The sequence below is a fragment of the Dinoponera quadriceps genome, unplaced genomic scaffold (assembly GCF_001313825.1).
Source record: "Dinoponera quadriceps isolate SergipeBrazil2010 unplaced genomic scaffold, ASM131382v1 scaffold566, whole genome shotgun sequence".
Classification (NCBI taxonomy): Eukaryota; Metazoa; Arthropoda; class Insecta; order Hymenoptera; family Formicidae; genus Dinoponera; species Dinoponera quadriceps.
The window spans coordinates 3356559-3379204 of record NW_014555972.1 but is presented as its reverse complement, the minus strand read 5'-3'; the positions used below and the strand labels follow the sequence as shown (position 1 = coordinate 3379204).

At 40.0% G+C, this 22646-nt stretch overlaps 2 protein-coding genes and 1 long non-coding RNA gene across 7 annotated transcripts in view; 1 reads left to right on the top strand and 2 right to left on the bottom strand.

The window, feature by feature from the left end:
• The window catches only part of LOC106746346 (adenylate cyclase type 2), a 40303-nt gene extending 23848 nt beyond the window's left edge, over positions 1–16455 (bottom strand). Inside the window, exon 1 of one of the 2 annotated variants that reach the window (XM_014622882.1) lies at positions 15736–16455. In XM_014622882.1, the coding sequence (XP_014478368.1) occupies positions 15736–15748 (13 nt within the window). In that variant the 5' untranslated portion in view covers positions 15749–16455. The remainder of the gene's footprint in view (positions 1–15735) is intronic. The other variant, XM_014622883.1, reaches the window with a different exon arrangement.
• Positions 2237–3751, top strand: LOC106746348. Its single transcript, XR_001374591.1, has 3 exons — positions 2237–2994; positions 3072–3231; positions 3413–3751. It is a non-coding gene; the product is annotated as an uncharacterized LOC106746348 (long non-coding RNA).
• Positions 16456–17134: 679 nt separating the features above from the next.
• Positions 17135–22216, bottom strand: LOC106746421 (histone-lysine N-methyltransferase E(z)). 4 transcript variants are annotated; one of them, XM_014623023.1, is made up of 12 exons: positions 22081–22216; positions 21171–21484; positions 20849–21100; positions 20562–20778; positions 20327–20350; positions 20022–20122; positions 19666–19846; positions 19165–19539; positions 18761–19090; positions 18435–18617; positions 18191–18356; positions 17135–18120 (listed from the first exon to the last, which is right to left on the bottom strand). In XM_014623023.1, the coding sequence occupies exons 1-12, from the start codon at positions 22214–22216 to the stop codon at positions 18060–18062; spliced, it is 2340 nt and encodes a 779-aa protein (XP_014478509.1). In that variant the 3' UTR covers positions 17135–18059. The 4 variants fall into 4 exon arrangements, with proteins under 4 accessions (XP_014478509.1, XP_014478510.1, XP_014478511.1 ...); XM_014623024.1 differs by having other exon boundaries at positions 18030–18120; positions 18800–19090; XM_014623025.1 differs by having other exon boundaries at positions 18030–18120; positions 18800–19090; positions 20327–20347.
• Positions 22217–22646: the final 430 nt, after the last annotated feature.

Genomic DNA, 22646 nt, shown 5'->3' with positions numbered 1-22646 from the left:
TTGATCGATATATATATATATATATATATATATATATATATATATATATAACTTCGTATTAATTAGCTTGATCATTAATTCCGATACCGTCTGGCGGGTTTCTTACGTAGCGATAGTCACAAAATCTGATTTACCATCGCAAGTCTTAAGGAATGGCAACGATATTGTGCACGTGCGTAAGTTCGCGCGATCAGGGTTTCGTGTGTCGAGTTATAAGGGCAAACTGAGCCGCTCCGCCGCGCGTATCTGACCTCTCTCCTCCTTTTACCTTACCCTCATAAAGGACCTAACACTTTTACCGCGCGCAATATATTTCTGCCGCTTGATTTCGGTCGCGGGACGAAGGGAAGGGATCGATTGAATCGGATAATTTTCGCGAATTCGAAAGTCCTCGAAGCTCCTCTCGATAACGTTATGATAACGTTCCCCTTTATATTTCGCCCTGATAGATATCCGATACGTGAACGATGCGCGCGTGCGAAAGGAGTATTTCGAAAATGTCAGATATCCGATGAGCTCGTCCATCAAGTCGTCGAGAGTAAATGGCAAAAGACTCGCGAAACGCCAAAACTGACGTACACCTCGTTCGCTGCGAGAAATTCCGTCTTGGCAAAGTTCGGAAACGCGTGGGTGAGCCACGCGCTCTTGCCGGCGGACTTCGTGAAAACGTTAGACGAGAAGTTGTTGTTGTTATTGGCGAAATTTGATTTCGAGTTGTCGACTCGTGTTTTCTCGTTAATAATTACACGACGGTACACATCCGCTTTCGAGCCTGTTGATGTTCTTCCAGTCTTCTACTATAAAATTCGATATCTCATTACAACGTGATAGTAAAAAAATGAAAAATCTCCAAGATAGAGAGAGAGAGAGAGAGAGAGAGAGAGAAAGCAATGTGTGTGTGCTCAGTAGTGTTGTCAATTTTGATTACCCGAATAGTCGAATTATCCAGTAACTGAATATATGACTAATTTCAGACGTTATTATTATTTGTTAGAAAAAAAAAATAAAAGGCAAAAAAAAAGCAAATAAAAAGGCGTAGCCGCGTCTCACGTGCGATTCTGATACACTCCACTCTGCAGGTTGCATTACCTTAATTGATCGGAATTGTCGTCGACAGGTAAACGAATCAACCTAATCCGCTAATGAAACAAGTCGCGCTCGGACACGCGATCGTAAGGTAATCGCCGATGGAGCCAAGGCCGGCCGACGCCGGCCGGTGATTCTAATTAGCGTCGATGACTGCTCTTCCGCGCTGATGTACGCGCAGCACGAAGGTGTGCAATCAGTCACCTCGTTAAATCGATCACCGCCGTATGAAATTATCATTGTTCCGTTCGCTTTGCAATCGCTACGGCATATTGTATTTCCATCACGTCGTTTCCGCAATTCGTGCAATAAACAACGCGGAATCGCTCTGATGTTACGCGATGTGGCGCGCAGTATCGTACGGCCGATATTGCGACGTGATAATCAACTAAATGAGCCTCGACGGCGATGACGATGCTGAAGAAAATACAATAAATCGTGTCACGGCATAACATCGATGGGCTTTTGTACTTTCGTTAATTTCTCATCTCCTCCTGTCAACGAATTTTTCTGACGGCAATTTTACCGCGTACGCGAAAGCATCGGTTCTAATATTGAAATAAGTAATGAAAAGTATTAATATCACTAGTGATGCTAGTATCAGAACAACAATATCGATATCGAGACTTAAAAAAATTTAATGTTAGAGGAAATATATCGATCGAAAAATATTCGGTACTGAAAGAAAAATATCAATACCAGTATTACATCAATAATATCACAACATCCCTATTGACGAATCTCACCCGAAACAAAAAGCGTCGGCCGCTCGTGCGAGTTCGCTTTACCGCGTACCTTAATCCATCGCGCTCCTTTCCGCTCCATTCTTCGGGAAAAAAGAGCCGACACTCTGTCAAAGTGACCCGTTAATTGGGCATCGCGTTTGTTCTTCTTTCTCTTTTTGCCGTCACAGCGCCGCTGTGAAATGCAACAGCGTGGCGAGTCGCTTGAATCGAATTTTTCCCGATACCAACTCGGCTCGCATTCATACAACTTTCAATACCCTCCTGTGCTCGTCGTTCGTAACTAGCATAAAGCGTATTCCCGGCTTACCCTTCCCCTCCCCGCCGCATGGAAATCGCGAGGCTGAAACTAGCGCCGCGCAAAGTGAAAATCTGCATTCGCATAATTCCTCTCATACGTACGGATTTATAACATGCCGAAAGGCGTCTCACGATTCTCGCTCGAGCGGAAATTACACTCGTCGCGAAATTATACCGGTCTTTCGTCTTTCCTCGCGCGATCGAATAAATTCCGAAATTGCATTCGCAGTTCAAGAGAGAAGATCGCGATTTCGCCGCAATTAACGCTGCCGAGTCCATTGTTGTTGTCATTAGTGTTAATATCGTTTCAAGAATCTCGAATCTGATGCAATTAGCGCGTCGTCCGCGAAGTGGATTGCGAGGCGTCGCTTTGAACCAGAGGTGTGCCACATCGTCACTTGCTTGTGAACTTTAGACTCCGAAGTTTCGCCGATTCAGCAATTATCGAACTTCGCCACCACTCCACGGTGGCTCCCATTCGGTTTTCTGTGCCGCAGCGAGCGAATTAAATGACGTAACGTCGATGCGCTGCGGCATGTGTTGCACAGTGGTCTGCACTCAGAGAAAAGTTCATTGTTGTGGTACCTGTCTCAACTATAAAAGTTTCACATGTAGAAAAATATATTTAGAGCTACTGAAGATGCTGTGGTTGTGTGACAACTGTATATATTATACATTCAGATAGCACAAAATGACCCAGAATCATGTGTGGAGAATGCTGTGAGGAATGTCGATATGTTCAGAGCACATTCGGGACGTATCGTATAATTTTTCGAAACAATAACCTTCCGCGCGTCCTTCCGCGTCGAACCGCCAGCAACACAATAACGGCGCACATAAAAATTGCGAATGGCCGAGCGGCAATGTAAGTTTCGGTTTTATATAAATGGAAAGTAAACATTATGGAGATCTGGTGCAATTTAATTTCTCTTTCATTTTTAGAATCTCGATACGCGCGCGTGTGCAAAATGCGGTGCGCGATCGTTTTCTCTCTTTTTTTCTTGCGCCGTATCTGTCTCATTAATTTGCAGATCCAGTGCCGCGCGACGGGAATAATCCGCGATCAAAGCGCGCTTGTTCGTTTCAGTTCGCGCGACAGAAGGTAGGAAAAATTCCTGCAGCGACAGACTTTTGCATTTCATGGGAGATTCAAATGACTCGCTTCCTCCTCGTAAATTCATCACTGTGTGACACGACATTTTATCTCTACTTAATCCTACAATAATGGGATTAAGAGATAATAATACATTTTTTTTATTCGCAATCTTTCTCTTATTTTTCAGAAGCGCAAAGAAGACGTTGACAGATGTTAACAAGGGATTTGCGGCCTAAGCGATATTATTAGACGGGTATATCAAGACTTGCAAAACATACACTAGATTCTTTAATTCTTTTTATCTAATTAGGTGCTCAGATAAAGCAGTCGTATTAGTCACAGCTCTACCTCGCCTATTGGTTCCCTATATCGGTTAATTCTTAACTTTTAATTTTTTAAATTTATATTGTAGTACTTTGCCTAACAGACTTTTTATTATTCGAGACCAATAAAGTTATTATTATTAAATATATAGACTCGTATTCACAGACCGTTATCGCCGGCTATTTGGATCAATATTATTATTGAGTGAAATAAATATATAAGTTAACGAATAAATAGAAAATTGATGAAAGTTGTAATTCGAGAAATAAAACATTGATCCTTCCCGACACCAGATCATAAAATTTACAGCTATCTTTCTATTTTACGGTTAGAAACGATAATAACGGAGAAAATAAAAGAAATATTTGTGACAGGTGAGAAGGAAAAGAATGAAATGATATAACATAAAATAACATGAAATAACGTCTAACAAACATTGCAAATTGTGCTCTGATTGTCGAACTTTTGTTTGCGTATTCTTATATAAATATTCATACTATTTCTGCATACGCGGAACGTATTTTTCTCTTTGTTGTTCAATTGATGGGAATTTGATGTACATAATTTAAACCAACACACCCAGAGAGGTTTTATGACGTACACGCGTTATAAGCGTTATTTGTCTTGCCGTTTTTACGAGTTTCTTTATTTGACACGATCGCGAATGTGATCACGTGCGCGCAAGTATTCTCGAATTACGCATCTTTCCTAGTTACACGCATGTGCGTCGCTATTATTTACCAACACCCACGCGTGAGCATGAGGAAATACTTTATGCGACCGGCGATGTTTCGCGAACAAATATAAATCCCCGTTAAGTCGGCGACTTAACAAACATTTAGCGCGCAATACTGACGAATGTCGCGGAATATCGACTCCCTTCGATCGCGACCTGTCACGTAAACGCGTGGCCGGGCTTATCGAAAAAAATGAGGGAACGGCGAAGGCTCGATGGGCTCGAAATTGTCAAGTTGAAAATCACGTGAATATGCACAGGTCGATAGTTCGGAGGAAAATCGACGCGCCAGCGGTGTTATTCTTTTTGTTGCTCTCTCTCTCTCTCTCTCTCTCTCTCTTTCTCTTTCTATACGAATTTGCATACTATTAAATTCGTCAACGTGGCGACGAACGATTCGGTCGATCGGACGAAATTTCACTCGAACGCGAAAAACAACAGCCGTTTCGCCGTAACGTCGATACCCGCCGGCTGGTTTTGAATGAGGCGCGTGTAATTGCGCGAAATCGTGCCCGATGCGACAATTGCGTTCGTTATATACATCTGCCGAGATACCGATTGCGGCATGTCGATGTCATGGCTTGCATTTCCGTCCCGTCGATGCTTCCTGGCCATGCCAATTCCGCGCGTTAAAAGCCGGCAATAATTGCGGCGCAGCCTCGCGCTAATTATCGCGCTCGTCCGACGCGTCGGACTCGATTTTATATTTAATTTTGTGCAAAGTGTGTCATCGGGTTGGCGTCGCCGCGCGTTATATTATTCAGCGCTGGATCGTCGTTTGGAATTAGCGACATATTTACATGACTGGCATAATCCTCTCTCGACAATGCCGTTAATCTCCTATCGTTATGAGCGTGACGCTTGTAAATAAGCCTGCGCTGTCGATTTTGCCACGAGTCCGTTGATTCGATTTCACGACTCGAGTAAATGAACGATGGCTTCCGATTTTTCCGCGTAGAGAGGGAGAGAGATTTAACGGTGAAATATTGATGAGTCGTTCGGCGAATTTCAACTCGTTACGTCACAATTTCCTCGCGTACGCGAATGCCAGTCGCGGTACATGACGTAAGATAATTTCGTGTTTTATCCATGTTGTTCCGCCGGATGAAACGTGCAGCGATCTTATGTCACTGTCATGTCCGGACGTTTTTACATTTTGCTCCGCGACTCGAATTTGCTTCCCTCTCGGATCGAGAGAGTCCCATTGTCAAAGCAGAATTACGCACGCGAGTGATAGGCGCTAAGCGATATGCGGGAAGATTCATTGTGTGCTCCGACCTGAGCACCGAGCGGCATGCCATCCGTTTATTAATAGCGTGCATCGCCGAAAATAAAATATCCCCGCGTGTCTCGTGTATTTCATCGCGACGGAGAAGCGGAGTTGCACAGCTCCCGCTGTGCACTTCGCAAGAAGCATTTTCATGTTTTTCAGTCGTCTGGCGAAAAAAATATCAACGACTGTACATTTCGGTGGATTGTTGCAGACAATATGAAATAATGAAATCGCGCGCTACAACAAATTCATAAATTTAAATGAAAAATTTAATTTCACGTAATCCGCAAATTTGCCGAAAATTTTGCCGATCTGCACGTGCGTAATTTGTCACGCGCAAATGACCGGGATAAAAATACGACGAAAGAGACATTAGTGAATCAAGTATGTCTTCGCGTGCGTTCCATTTTGCCTCATCTCCCTGTGATAGTGCGTTTAAAACGCTTTTAGCTGCTCAAAGGCGGCGCAAGCTTTCGACGCGAAATATCGCGTGACTCTATTATCATTAACCTAGTAATATCGTTAATGCACAACAATACCACTCGATTGTTATCCAGGTAGGAAGATGTGGCCGGCGTTATCTGCAGGTTTGCGTCTAAATGAACGGACGAATTGTAAATTAGCTAAATAGGCAATATCAGGTACGATTTAATTCACCGTACATCGCAGCCGGGACGAAGTAGAGATAAAAGTAGGAAATCGCGTACGATGGATAAGAAATAAGGAGACGTTCTACGAGAGTCGTTTGAAAAATATCTAAGAAATCCAAATGTGATTTCTCGATTACTACATCTTGCATCGCATAGACTATAAATTCGCAGTAATAACTGATGTATGTCCGTATATAGAAAAAGATACATCGCACGATACTACTAAAAAACGATTTTATGGAGAAAATAATGAGATGAAAATTCACTCGATTAGAAATATAATGCTCTTCTGCACGTCATTAGTTTCTGTGCCGCTTGAAAGTTCTAGCATTTGCGAATAGAGAGATAGCGGGCCCGACGACGGGTTTGCGTATTTCCTATACGTAACTATATCCGCCGACTGGAATCACATATTGCAGTTAGCGGAAACCGATAGCAGACTGAATCCGGAAAGCGCGCGAAGTGCAAACGTTTACGGCACCGAAGAGGATACACAGACAGTGCGCCTAACAGTTCTGGCCTATCGCCAGCGAAAACTATTTTCGATCTTGGTTAAAGGAACCCGTCGGCGCGCTTTCCCCCGAAGTGACATTCGCTACTTCGTCTTGTTGATGCGCCGTCTTTCTCTATAAAGTATAATCGCAATCGTCGAAGGAGTTCTCGTAAAATAAAACGTCGACTAGAAGGACTTGTACGAAAATAATTTGCCCTAACACGATTACTCAATTGCAATAAAACTCGCTCTTTCGGCGCATTGTTCTCGGGCTGCCAGAGTCTCGAGATAAGATTCACTCTGAAATGCTTGTGCGTCTCGCTCGCTTGTCCCGAGTTGAGGCTTATTTCCGGTCCGGTGATCCTTGGCCGATTGTGATTTAATTAGTTCAGAATTTCGTCCCGTCCGAGTGTGTCTCTGTCTACTTTGTCGTCTACGAGGACTGGTCTCGATAACAAAGTATTTTCTCGAAGGACGAGTATTGACCAAAGACAGAATTTATTGGTCCTCCGCTACGCCGGGATCGTATTGAGAGCGAGACGTTTATCGATTCGGTCTGACCACATTGCCTGTAGTTTCACTAAATGGACCCCACAAGCGCGAATAAAAATATCGCGCTAGATGAGACTCGCGGAGATAAACTTCCGGTTACTTTTGTACCCGTGTCACCGTTCGTTTCCTTTTTTTTCTCTGGTTTTCTACGCATGGCAAAGTAGCAGTGATGTAACGAATTTTACATTAAAAGGAAATGGATATTTCAGTCTGTCGGTCAACGTGTAATCGCATAAGAACCTATAGAGTTAGGAATTTTTTAATTACATCGACCTACAAATTTTGCGCTCAGAGACGAGAATATAAGAGTATAAGGGAGAGTTCTCTGGAAGAAAGAGAAATTTAATAAAGTTTAATAAATTAAATGAGGAGGAGAGAGAAAGAGAGAGAATATCTGCTATATACTTACAACGCGGAGCCTTTAAATTTCGCGATTATGGTAGATCGTGTGAAATTAAAAATGTTAAATTAAGAATGGTGTGAAATAGAATGATCGTTAAGATTATTCTCAAATTACGAGCAACGATGATCAATTTATTGTTAAAACCGGTGTGTTAGACCGCCTACGAAATTGATAGCGCGCACATATCTCGTTACGTACGCTCATATCGCCGATAGCAAATTGGTAGTCTACTGCTTGGAGGTCAATTTCAATTGTTGCTAACTAGGTTCAAGTTCATCCGCTAAAACCTCGACTCGTTAATTTCTCGCGATTAATGTCCGCGATCGACTAACGGCGGTAGCGGAATTCCGCATTAGCAACTAATCGGAAGCTCGTTACATGCAAAATATGATTCGCGCAATCGTTGGAACTTCCGGCCCACGCCACTATGCGCGTACGATTCGTGGCTGTCTTTCGAGCCAAGATTATTTATTAATAATGCTTACACACTGCTATTGGCATTTCATCGTACACGGAGAAAATAAATTTTGCTAGAACAGCAAATTGTTTGTTAATATACGTACACGAATATGTTCGTTTGAATATCACGATGACCGATAGCGAAAACATTCACGAATAGTTCGCATCGTCGCGCGACGTGTCCTGTGAAATTTGATAAAAATTTCATACAGGCGTCAACACACCCTCTTCTCCTCCCCCGTCTCTCCCTCTCATTCCTTTCTCTCTGAAAACACGATCCGCTTTTACCTTGACTATAACACATCAATTATTTTGCTAAAATACGTCGCATTTGACGCTTGCGCGTTTTTGTATCGTGTGTAATGCGATTTTATTTGCGTCATGCGCGTAGTAACGTCCGGCTTTACACATTGACTCTTGACTTTTGTTCCCTGCTGCGGTTTACAGGCCGTGTGCGCTGCAGCAAAACACCTTGTAAACGTGATACATATCGCACTACGTGTAATCCTACCGAATAAACTGAGCAAACCCGGCGAAGCGAATGCGTCCGTTAGGCACGAAGGTTGTACGCACATCGCAATGCTCTGCCATTAGTTCTCGATATTGCGTGCTTCAAATATGGTTACGAAGACCGCAAAAGGAATTCCATTGCGGATCCGATCGCGCGTTCGCCCGTGGACGGGTATTTTGTTATAGGTGATTTAATACAAAGCAGAGAGAGAGAGAGAGAGAGGTATATCGCGTTATGAGTTAAGCGAGTGCACGATGAATAATCGTACGAAAGAACATTCGAAATTTACTAAACGCAGAGAGAAGAAGACCTTTTTTGTACATCTAATTTTAACGAACTTTTCGCAGTAATATTTGATCCCAAGAAAAATCAGGAAATTTGCACTTAAATATGTGTGTGTGTATGCGTGTGTATGTGCGTATACATATATCTAAAATAATAAATTTTACAAATTCCAACATCATCGACTTTTTAAATCTAGTGCGCGTTCTAATGATATAAGTGCAAATTCCAGCGACCATTACACATTCATTATGAAATAGCATTTTCTAATTTATAACGGATTTTTACGGATAACCTTTTAACAAGCGGACTGAAAAATATTTTGTAAATTATGCTTTCAAGCTCCGTCACAGCGGGAGAGGCGGATAATTGAAGTGTGTTGAATTAAAATAAAATCAAAATGCATAGATCCGCACGTGTCAAATGCATCCGGTGGCAAGCGAATAATAAGGATGCGCTACGTGTATGGGATTTTGAGCTCGTGTGTCCTTTTCTTTTTTTTATAACCGTGTCGCCGTTGCACCTGGGAATGTCTCCTTGGAGAGAGCCCGCTCGGAATATGAGATAAAAATGGCTACGCGTGTAGCTGCCCTATTTTTTTCCGGCGAATCCCTAGCGATACGAGTTCTCTCTGTTGCAACGCGCACTCCATTGTGCTTTAGGCTGAAAGCCTTTACTATGCAATTACCCACACGTCTCTTCAAGGATATGCATCCGACCTGCCTATCCCATAATGTTTCGTCTGCGATCATGTTTTTTTCGATCCGGCAGAGAAATAATGTAACTCGTATTTTGATACATGACGTCGAGGAACAGTATTTGCGCGATTACAAATGTAAATTATTTCGAAATCAGACTCACTTTCAATGAGTTGAGACATTGGTTCTACTGAGGTCGAGCGAGGAAGTTCGTTGGCGAAACGAACCGAAGAAGGCGAGAAAAGGCGGGAGAGGCATCGTTCGATTATATCGCTGAGAGAGAAATCTCGATCGCAGGAGATCGCTAGAATTGACACGAAGTGGCGAAGGCAACTGGTATCGACAGGCGACGATCCGCCGTCAGTACCTATCACGGTTTCAAATCGAGTCCGGTGCTACATTCGCAAAATCTCCTTACGAGTCCAGATCGGCAGGCCGCGAGAGTTCAGCGAGGCGATAACGATGACGCTGTCAGTTATGCAAGCAGCCTTATAACATAGAAATAGAACGCGGCTATTGCGGTGACTCGCGTATAAATCGTAAAATAACTCACCAGCCGAGTGAAATGTCGTCGCAACGGTGTCAGCGCGATTGTTCTTTTAAACATCCAGCTTGCGGAGCAAAAGCGACCGTTTAATTAAATATTTATGGTTACGCTCGTGTTTCTCCGTCGATTCGATTAAGTTGCTTTACTCTTGAAGTATTTCTTTCTGCCATCGTGGCGATTTATATCGCTTTGAATGCGATTCGAATGGCCGTTTAACGAGAAGCAGACGTTCGAACTTCGACCGTTTAATAAATATAAAATTAGCAATATGATCAATAGGAATTATCTCTTACTTCTGTGTCTATAGCTACATTATTGAATCGGCAAAGCGTGTTCCCTAAATGACGCAAATAAACTTTTATACAAAACTGGGATTAATATCGGATATGTTCCTGCCGCTGAAAACAATGATTTCGTTACACGTTCGAATTGTACTATCGTACGTTCCCGCGTTTTCGTGATATAAATGTCTAGTTCAAAAAAGAGAATAATAATAAAAAAGCCTCGGCGATTTGGAATCGACAGTTTCAATCTCTTTTAGGAAAATTACAATTTTATCACGACAGAAACATAAAATGGCGAATCTGATTTCGGAAAAGTTTGTCAGAAATTTAGACGATGATTCACGAAGTTAAGCCTGCCGTTGTTTATTATCTCAAGTTCGCGATCTTCCATCTGCACTGGGTTTTTCATATAAAAATAATCTCAACTGAGCGTGTATGTGCATGCACGTTTATTTCCAATAACACAGCGATCATTTTCTCTGCGTAATAAGCCACCTTGTACAAAACACTGATATTAAAAATCCATCGTATTTTTTAAATCGTCGCGTCTCTCATGGAGATATTACGGGCATTATTAAAACAGGGGAAAATGCATGAAACTCATACACTCGCATTTATCGTTCATAAAAAGAAGTGGAAATAAAAGCTGCCTCCCTCCGTCCTGTGTGAAAATATTTTAACGATTGATCAAAACGTAAAGCACTCGCAGAGTTTTGACTTCGGCTCAAGTTTGAGACACGAGTTCTCGTAATTCGTGATGCGATGTATTTTCGGAGTAGTAAATTCGTGCGACGTCATAATTGCGATCTCGTCATTTCACGTTTTCTTTCGAGCCTGTGTTACAGCAAATTTATATTGAAAATTCCAAAACTTTGTTTACGCTGAAATCAAACAAGCGGGAAACGACAAAGCGACAATAACGTCAAAGCGTGAGAAGCTACTCCGGTTGAGACGAAATTAATAACTTATTAAGTTTTACCAATTCGAATATCGTCGATGATCTTCTCCAGCTTCGCTTGCTCGTTTGTGAATGTTTTAATAACAGTTTCACGATGTATCACGATTTGTAACTGTTGCTCCCAATATGATTCAGTTTTATTTCTATCACAAAGTTTCGAAGGAGATCTGCTGAATATTAATATTATAATAGCAATTCTGCATTGGCAAATCGTGAAACGTGTTTTCGACACGTGGAATGTCGCAATGGTCATCCAATAATCGGTTTTATGACGATGTAACGTTTCATCAAAACATGGTATAAGGTATACCTTATACACATAATAATATATAATTAATTACATCCAAAGAATTAAATATACGATAAAGAGCCAATGAGATGAGGTAAAAGTATTGGTATATCTTTAGCATCTATAGTATAAATATACTAATAATAATAATAGTAATGATAATAATTCGATCGCACATCAGTTAAGCTTTCGTACAATCAATCAAGATTAGCGCGGCAGCCAACGTTCCGCCACGTTAAAGCGTTCGCGAACGAGCAGGTGAACGAAGTTGTGGAAGCCGCTGCCACCAGGATTATCACTTTTGCATTAAGCACATAAGCGGTACCATTCCGGATAGCACTGGATTTTTGCTTAATACAATTAAAATTAATCGCTTTGACGATACACGGACCATCCCAAATCCACCGGATGTCCGCTTGACCGTAGGTTTTCCGCTAATTCTATTACGAAAAGGACATCCGCTGCTTCCAGGAGGAAACGCGCACGTATCCAAGCGATTAATCTCCATTGCGTTAAATAAAAATCCAGAACGACCTGGAATGGTACTGCTCATATCTTTAACGGGTACCGTTACTATCATTAATAATACGTACGAGCTATAAGGCTATAAGGCCGTACACGAGCACAGGAGGCAACTTAATGAAAGGATTAAGCCAACGCATATACATATAGTGCTTTATCCGGACAAAAGCACTCGCTTCACGCGGCCCGGACCATAAAGCGGCATTTAACCGGAAGCCGCCGGGAGCCGTTGTTCCTGAATACGCGCACTCGGACGTGCGTTCCCGGACTGCCGCCGGTCATCGGAACTGCGTATTTTCGCGGACGATGACGATGGGATAAACCGCTTGTAAGCGTCGATGTTTGCATTGAACGCAACGAATCGCGGGTCCCCCTTTGCTATTAATGCCAGGTGCGCGCGGTGATTAATAAACAGCCAATGGGATGGAAATAAGCCTCAGACCACGGATTTGGCCCGCTCACCGAAGGAGTTTCCATCGGCGTCGATTTCGCTCTGACGAAATTAGCAGTAAGCCGAAACACGCGGCGACTACGATGTCCGTTCAAAATTTACGAGCTGCTCGCGAAATATCGATTAATCTCCGACATGTGTACCTCAGAAGATATCTGCCGGGCACAGTGTGTGCCCTTTCGCGACAGATATAAATCATTCGATTATTGCGCTCATTGTATCCGTGCTATATTATTTTACATCGTACGCAATATTTACCGATGGCGCGATTTTATGTCAATGAAATTATCACTTTTCACTCACACTGCAAAACTTCCACTTAAAGGTTACAAGACATTTCTAGTTCTTCGTAAAATTCTTAATCAGTTCTTAGTCAATTTTAGGTATAAAAATACATAGCAAATCAATAGATTTATATTAAAAAATACAAGAGATGTAAAAAATTCGAATAGAAAAAATTACCTTTTTTTTTATTCTTCTTAGCTATAATCTTCATCATTTTATGTGTATTAATCTTACTTTTTTTTTTAATGTATATATGATGAATGCAAATTCAACTTTTGACGAATAGATCAAAGCTTCGATGATCTTCCGGCTATAAGAGACGGATCGAAAAGAACTTTTCTCGCAGAGTGAACTTCGGGAACTTCGAAAAGTAAATAATAATAAAACCTTATTTGTCGCTCTCTTGTGCTCAAAGGGCGAGACGTAATGAAGACGCGTATTGTGTAAGTATTATTTCCAGTGAAGATGTCTTTCATGTCGCGATAGCAACGGTGGTGTAAGATACGCTTCGGCGAAGAGCAACATGTGAGCCGAGCGGCCTCGTTTCCTCGAGGATTGCTATTATGAAACTTGGAAGACGATACAACGTAGACGTGATTATGAAACTCAGTGGAGGGCCGAAATTCATGAATGTCGTAGGGACACCGGCGCGAGATATCGATGAAGTTCGCGGGGAGTTAAATTTGCCGAATTTATGCTCGCAATTCATTCCTCGAGAGGGAAAAAAGGAAAAGAATTCACAGCTTTCGCAAATGTGACGAATCAAAAGGTTGCGAGGAATTAAATGTCTTGGGTGCTCGGCGTAAATCCCCTCCTTGCTGTCAATGTATCTTGCGGTTTACACGGCACGATATATACATTGCCATATATACATATGTGTACATATATTCGAAGTAAATAAATATTTAGTAAAATACGAGAAAAGATAAGAAAGAGAAAAATACGAGATATATTCTCGCGCGTCGTTACTTACGCGCAAACATTGAATGTAAGATTACGTAAGAACGCAATTGTCAAGTCTCGCGAATAAAATCCGCGATAAAAGTGTGATATGATGAATGTGCTTGCACATTATATATAAACACTATACAAAGGCATTTACACAAAATCGTATCTCATTCTTTAGGTGCCGGTATTAAGGGCTACGCAAATAATGCCTTCGCGTTATTTCGCAAAATATATTTTTTAATATATTTTTTCATTTCCTAACAGTGCGTAAAGTGATTTGACGGGTCTCGGTGCCCTACTAGCAGATGATTTTTATAAATAAAATAATAAATAATAAATAAATAAAATTGCTTTTATGTTCCGTACAAAGCAATATTAAAATATTTAATTTCTCACATCACGTTGGACGCACGTTACCTCATTTTTGTATTTGCGAGTTGCATTCGCAAAGCGAAAAGTAGTACGTTCCATGTGGACTGTCACGTCGCATGATAAAAACATTTTCTCACCATAAGCGCGTGTTGTCAACTATAAAAACCCGCTCCGCTTAAAAACATTATATTCGTATGACGCGCTTTCATGTATATAGTGTTCTTTCGTTCTCAATGTCGCGTTGAGTTACGAATATCGTGGTAAATTGCAATTTTAAACAGGAAAACGAGACGCATGACTCCTTCACGCGAGTGTAAATTTCATGCGATAATACCGTCTACAATAGATCACTATTACTAAATCTTTCTCCTCCTTCGTTTTTACTCACGAAAGCTCTTCTACGTTGGATCTTATTTTTAAACTTCACGCGCTTCAGACAATTTATAATTTGCGAGAATCTATTTGTAATTTCATATAATGTAGGAGACATTTCAGAATTTATGAACGTATATATAGGTTGTCTCAAAATTCTTGCATGCGGAGGTGTGCAGGGGGATTTTTGATACCAAAAAAAGGAACTTTTTCCACTATCAAAATTGCGTTCGAACAATAGTATACGAGAAACAAATGATTGAAAAAATAAAATTTCTCGCGAGCTAAGCTTCGGGCGAACAAATAGGTAACAAAATTATCTTCCGTCAATTTTAAGTAGACTTTACTTAAAGATAGGATAGAATTTTATTCTAAGACTTAGCTTCAAAGATGTATTATGTTGAAAATTGAAAGGTCACTATAAATAATGACCTTTCCTGACATTTTCACTAAGGGAAATATTACTTCTTCTAGTATGAAAAATTTCCTTGTATATAGTAGAAAAAAATAATCTTAAATCAAGATAAATATTTTCATATGTAAGCAAGAATATTATAATATTCTTAGAAGATTTTTAATCTTGAATTGAGTTCAAGTAATACTTGCATCAATATAAATTCAATCAAATCAAGACTAAAACTTTTTTAAGAAGATTATATTATTCTTGCTTATATATGAGAATATTTATTCTCTTGATTTGAAACGAATTTTTTTCTGTGTATACTCCGCACGCGAGAATCTTGAGACACCCTATATATATTTACGCGCGCGCGTTCCCCTTCAAATGTTTTCATACAAACAGAACTCTCGAATTTTTTTGCGAATTATAGATTATGCAAAACAAGCTTTGATAAGCAACCTTTAACATTGTTTTCAAACGGTTTGGATAAAATTTCAATAATAAAACCTGTCCTTTCGTACAAGGATGCCGAGCGGTGTAGTTAGCAGTAGCGTCAAACTTAAACACTCGGGGAACAAACACAACAGCTGTTCTTGCAACTACAATAATAGGTTTTCAATGAGACGGCTTGTAATTCTTTTGCAAGACACCGCGTGCAATTGAAATCATTAACAAATAATTACGACAGAAATGGTCATTACCTTCTTCCTCCATGTCCGCGGCGAGATTCCCTCAGGCTTGGCCTCGATCCAAATTGGCTTCTTCCTCCGAGTCGAGTATCATCGGCGTTGCTCCTCGTGCACTTCACCTTCTTCGCGACATGCTCGTCAAGCGCGTGTTTTCTCTTCTTACCCGCGGATCCGGATCTTCGGGATTTACTGAGCGGGACTCGATCTCGCGCTAACCGACGCTCGTCCCGTACTAGCACTACATTGGTCTCTTTCGAAGCGGCTCACAGGCGAATCCAATACGTGCGTGTAAATATTTGCCAGTGCTCGGATCCAATTAAATTTTAAATGCGCAGATTTTCACGATCGTCGCTACCAAATACATAATCCCGTCCAAAGGCGTCATATTAATGCGTTCGCCTGTCCTCAGCTTCCTTTTATTTGTGAGGAAGAAAGCCGGCCAATATTCGCGGTTCACATCGACGAGAACTTCCTCGCAGAGTCCAATTTCGGTGCAACATAGATCGATCACAAATTGGATCTTGAATAGACGTTAAACTGACAGCATTGTCAAGTACCGAAATGTAATTAAAATTTGAATTTATTTTTAAGAACGACGTTTCTTTTTTTTTCCAAGTAAATCGTCTCTTCCAACTCGCTAAACTATCCTCTCGACCGTTTTCGCGGCCGCGAAGCCCGCAACTGGTGGCCGAATTGCATGGAGAGACTGCTGAGAAGCTTTCCTACAGTCCCTTCGCGATAACTCCACGGTAAGCTGCGCGAAAGCTCGTCGTCCGTGACGCTTTGATCCAGACACGACAGACGAGAGACTGCTTGTGAGTTCGGGAAGCCCGCGTGTTTACCCATCTTCATCACATCATCGAGTAAACTTCTTTTAATCACAAGATTTGCGATCACTAATTGCGTTTATATAATGGGTTGCAAGGACAAATTCTGAAAAAAAAGTTATGAAACGGTAAAATTTTCAATTTTCTGTAGTATTCTTAGTCGATCTTTCCGATTTAAAAAGACATAATAAATCAGTAGATTTGTATTAAGAAAAAATATGAGATGTAAAAAATTCGAATAGAAAAACTATTTAAAATTACGATTTTATTTCAATTCTCTTTTTCTTCTTAGCTATATCATCTCTATCTTTTTATATATATAATGGAAATTCGTGTTCTTTTTACAGCAGCTTCATTGGATCTACAGGTTGTCTTATGGACAATTTTGATTCCGTTCAAACACGCGTTCCGAATTAAATGCTGATACGTAATTTTCGCCATTAGCCGTAAGCTTCTAAAGCGCACTTTCGAGCCGATCGATGTAATTAGTTAATTAATTTCCCGATTATGCTTGCACGAGGCATGATAACGAGCTACACGAATCACATACATTCTCATTATAGTAAACGAGAGTGCCTTTATTATGTCCGTAAGTTACGCACAATATGTAATCGATATTTGCTCCAGGGATCATGAATTACGGATTAGAGCAGGTTATAAGGATATATAGAATTATGAAGAATAATTTCTCCATAAAATACGTTTTAATAAATGATACACACATACAGCTAAAAAGACGACGATTTTCGGTGAGACTAATAGACATTTTTCACACGTATGTGAAACAGTGTGTTGAAATATGAACTGCGATATTTATCTATCGAGAGATCACTCATCAGGTACATGTTATCCTACATATATAAGTCTTCAAATTCCAAGATCTATTGGAATTTATCTCATTTCGCAGTTTCACTGGAATATTGCTGAATGATTTTGTTTCTTGCAAATATATCGGGTCATAATTAGGAGTGGAAATTCAATATGTGTTCTCAATTTCAATTCAGTAGCTAAGCATCATCATATTGAAACTGAATAGTACTTATCGATCATCGTAAGTTCGCGTTTTATATGATTATAAAGAACTCACTACGATCAGGTATAAAATACAGTAAATGTGAGATGATATCAATGCAAAGTGTTGTAATAAGAACTTCATGAGATACATTCGAATCAATAATATTTTATAAATCCTCTTATTTACAATACATACATACCATAATATATACGTATATTCTCACTTTTAGACTTTCGTATGTTTCGAAATATTTATAAAGAACGAACATATTTCAGGAAGTTCCTCTATATATACATGCAAGAAGCTTATAACTACAGTTCTGTAAAATTAATGTCGATTTCATTAGATAAAAAAAAAATTTAACTAAAAATAGAGAGGCGTACGAGTCGGCAGTGCTTATTTCCTTCCTAACGTTTCAGCTGTATGTACTCGCTCAATGCGCCATTTATACGCGTATAATAATCCGCATAAAATACATATATACATATATATATTTAGAGAAACTCCATTTCTCGCTCGATGCCGACGAATTTGAGTTGTTCCGTTGGTCCATATCTGGAAATTGCCACATAATTTTTATCTCACTTATAGTTAATAAGTCAACGAAAATATTATAACAACATACCTATAATCGAAAAATAATTCTTCACCAGGTTGAATCGCTCTTTTAGCAAAAATACCTATTCTGTGATCACCATTCACCATCATCACTTTCGCATAACAATTAGGATTTATTGAGTGATTGGCGAACCTTATTTTATTTCCTTTTCGTGTTGCGTCTACGACAAAGTCTAAAAACGAACAAGAGTTTTTATTTCTTATTGTTTTTAAACATATAAAATTGACCACTGCATCTATCTCGTACTTACCATTGTTAAGATTGAAAAGGAAACTACACATATATTTGTCATATACCTTCCCTCTCCTATCGGCCTCGTCTTGGCTGATTATTTCACCGCAATATTCCGAGATAAATTCATTCTTCGCAGCTGATTCTTTTAGGAAAATACCCCAGCCCGCTACATCAGATGGCGCCATCAGAAGATGTTTGTCTAAAAAACAAAAAAAAATGAAGCAAAATCCTCATTCTTGTCTTATCTTGTTAATCTTTAAGTTTATCTCTGTGGTAGAAATTTCGGGAATTCGAATTCATCGAGATTACTTTCATTCTTCATTGAAATTTGACGAAACTTACGATTATTTTCATTCTTCATTGAAATTTGACGAAACTTACGAAGTCCACGTTGCACGCTGACGTTCTTGCAAGATATCCTGGTGATTTGGAATTGATCCGCGCCACATGTTTGGCAGAGATCCGGATCGCATTCCCGAACGGCTAGATAACAAGGGCATTGCTTCGTGTTGCACTGCGCCTTGCACCGGCATCCGGGAAATCTATTCTGGCACTCACTGCTGCACTGACAAAACTTTTCGCAAAAGTTCTGCGCTTGTATACACGGGCATGAGTTATCACACTGACGACCGGGATGATCACAAGGTGCAAAATTGTGCACATGGTTAGCACCTGTCGAAATGAAACATATGAAATGGAGACAAATGAAAGAGTTAGCACGAATTTAAGCTGACCACTTGACGCACCCGAGTCCTTCTTAAGTTGTATTTTTCGACAGTGCATTGACCATAAACGATGTTTCTTCTTCTTCTTTCGTGGCGGTGTAAAGTCCTTGAGATTTTCGATGGCAGGAATGTCCGATGCTTCTTTCTGCGCAAATTCGTAAACTTCTTTGCACGTTTTCGTCAACATGATTTGCGCCAACGCGCACGGATTACCAGGAAAGGCCTTGTGTAGAGCACGAAATAAGCTCTGCTCAGAACCGGTCCATGTGAATTTGTTTTCCAACTTAATCCGTTTATCAAGACCCAACAGAGTAAACGGCGTTTGGTTCTCAGGCTGCGCCTGATCCTCAATTATCTCTTCGGATCTCGTCTCTTTATTAACATTCTGCTTAAAATCTAATTTCAACAGTAACAACCTGTTAGAGGGTTTTCATTATGCGGAAGATATTGTGCATGCAGCGCTCAGTGAGCGGTTGTAAGACTGCATACATTTATTTTTACAACGATGAGCGATATATTAACCTTGGCAACTGCCTCCTTGACTGTATTTATTGCTATCATTGCTGTCCTCACTGCTCGCTTCGTTTCCTGAATCGACACTCGCTTGTTTTCGTACTTTCCTCGGAGGACCACCACGCTTCTCGTCACCTTCCTCTTCCTTTGTGTCCGCCGCTTGTGCCGCCAGTTTTTCCTTCATCCCCTCCTGCGGAAAGATTGCAATATCAAGTATTAATTATACAGGATGAAGATCAATCAGAAAAGAATTTGGAAAAAAACGCAAATGACGCATATTGATATTACATATAATCAAGAAAAAATTGCGATATCGGGGTTGCATTTTCAAAATCATTCTACTGATATGAAAGCACACGACTTACCAGATGCATGTAACATTCTGTCCCGCATGGCTCCGAGAACGGTTTCAGATCGGGCCCTTTCCGTTTCAGCAAATTAGGCCCCGGGTGGCAAACTTGAAGACCTATAAGCAATATTATAAGCTCACTATGTATGCATTCTTTTGGATGACTTGCGGCATGAGTTGAATGGAGGAAAATTTAGTAGACACAGCGATGGACGATGAATGAAATATGATTGTGGATGAGCCCTTGACGATGCCTCTGTGCTAAACAAAAAAAAGCTTTTGATCGAATGCATTAGTTTTGTATGCAGTGTTGTTCTTTACCTTGCGGCGAAGTCCCCCTGGCTGCTACGATAAATCAGGAATCACAAATTATTGTAATTAATAAACATTCAACTTAGGACACTTATAAATATACAATATACAACACTGATCAGTTGCATTTCAGTGAAGCTCCAATTATCTAAATGTTATATTTATTATTAAGTATGTCATCTTTTATTCTTCACAAAATACAACTTGAATAATTAAAAAGACTGCTTTATTATAATGTACTCACGATGTAAAAAGCAGTCGTACTTGAAGCATCTTCTGCAGAACAAAGTATGGAAAGAATGCATTGTCTGTTCTCTAGGTACACTTTTTGCGTTTATACCATCTATGTTAGGCGTGCATTCTGGAGGTAAGACATTTGGATCTGATCTTTCTGTTAATTCAATATACTTTTCTTTCAATTCCTCAGGTCTGCCTTTATCAGGAAACATACTCGATATTGCCTAAAAATAATAATTATGAACTAGCTGTTCTAGAGATTTAAAATATTACACATTCATATAATTATTGTACATTGAATATATGCATCGATGGAAATGGAACACTCAGTATTTTTCCATTTTCAATCCTCTCTGTCTTTATTTCGCACTTTACTTCAACATCCTTTTTCTCGTCCTCCTTTTGAATATCTTTTTCTCTTAAAGATTCTTTTCCTTTTTTTGTTTGCTCCTTTTCTTTATCTTCTTTCTCATAATTTACTAATGCGTTTACCAAATCGACAAAGATAGAATCATCCATAAAACCAGCTTCTCTGTCACCATGTACCTAAAGCAATCAAATTAAATTTATATTAGTAAGATCTTTTGATATCCAATGTGATTAATGTTTCTTATACCTTTCCGTCATAATTCTTGATAAGTTCTTCGATAAAAGTACCATCTTGATCCAGAATTTCATCACCCATGTAAGGAATATTATGTAAAACAGTTTCATCTTCCACCATGAAATTCTGTTGTATAGGTGCCCATGTATACATTGTTGGTATAGGAGTAACCGCATTAATTATTTTGACAGGACATGTTTGCATATCACCATCTGAACTAGCTATTTCTGCTTTCTTCATACAAGAAAGATGAGGCGGAATATCTTGCATAGCTAGCCACATGGCTTTTCCATCGGCCCAACGTTTTTGTTCAGCCACAAGAAGCTCTATTCAATAAATATACATAAACATGGACGCAGCGCAAAGTTATATGCAGGAATTATGTATACTGTTTTTAATTTTGTTCCCAATACATAAGAAAATAAGTATAAAAATACTTGAAAAGCAGAGAAGGAAGGAATTTTTGAACATAAGTCCAAGTATTCAATTTGATCAAATGACAATTAAATATTGTATTCATGCTAGAGTATATTTGTAAATCATATATTTGGAGCATCATGCAGCACTATACAAGCCTACATTGATTTTGCATCGTTTTATTATGTTTTATATAAATAAAGAAATAAAAATCTTTTATAATCGGAATTACTTAAATAGGAAATAAATATTCGTAGGGGTTGGGTTTGGAGCGAAATACACACAGAGTCATCTACAATTCTGTCAAGAATTCTAGGGTAACCTATCTAACACGTCAAGATGTTGTACATGGAATTTTTATAACTGATTTATTTTTTCAACGTATACCTGGCACATGAAGCCAGGCTTTTTAATTTCCTGGCCAATTATTGGAAGAGGAAGGATTTAGAGGTTAGGATTCGTAAAAGGAGAGCGTCAACGAGGAGAGCGGGAGATCGCAACTTACCTGTCATAGTTTTGCGATTCTGGTTCCACGCAATCTTAACCTCGTCCGCACGTTTGTACCGTTTCATTTGCCGCAAACGCATGTATTCCGATTTCACTCGTTTCTTCCATTCCGCTGAAACTTTTGCCTTTGACATCACGATAGTCACACAACCGTTATCAATGGCCGCGTCAAATCGCGAGTATGCGCCGGCAAACTGCCATTCAGTACAAGTGAAACTAGCGTGAGGGCGCCAACGGCGTATCGATAATTCAAACTTCGAGAATCGCAATCGTGGCCGTTGCTGTGCCGCAGTTACCGGATAAATCGCGACGGTACGCTACGGATTTGAGATGCTGTTTCAATATCGGAGTAAACTGCTGAAGAAAAAGAAGAGATACTGTTCCACACATCGTGTGATTTCGACTGGAATGGCTACACGCACCGAGTAAAGTAAAAAAGTTTCCTTTATAACCTCATAACGGGTAAAGACTGCAGCACAGTTTGCTATTGAATTGTTTCGACCCGTCTGTGAATTATCTGTTATTTTGGATGTTTCAGCCTTCTTTCGCGACAATTCGTCTCGA

Bases quoted from the DNA above. Each gene is read 5' to 3' on its own strand.
- LOC106746421 (XM_014623023.1), bottom strand. From the start codon at position 22,216: ATGTCAAAGGCAAAAGTTTCAGCGGAATGGAAGAAACGAGTGAAATCG. The intron at 18,618-18,760 runs GTAAGTTTCGTC...TTTGTTTTTTAG, and splicing joins AATGAAGAATGAAAATAATC to ACAAACATCTTCTGATGGCG. The intron at 18,121-18,190 runs GTATGTTGTTAT...GGCAATTTCCAG, and splicing joins GAATTATTTTTCGATTATAG to ATATGGACCAACGGAACAAC.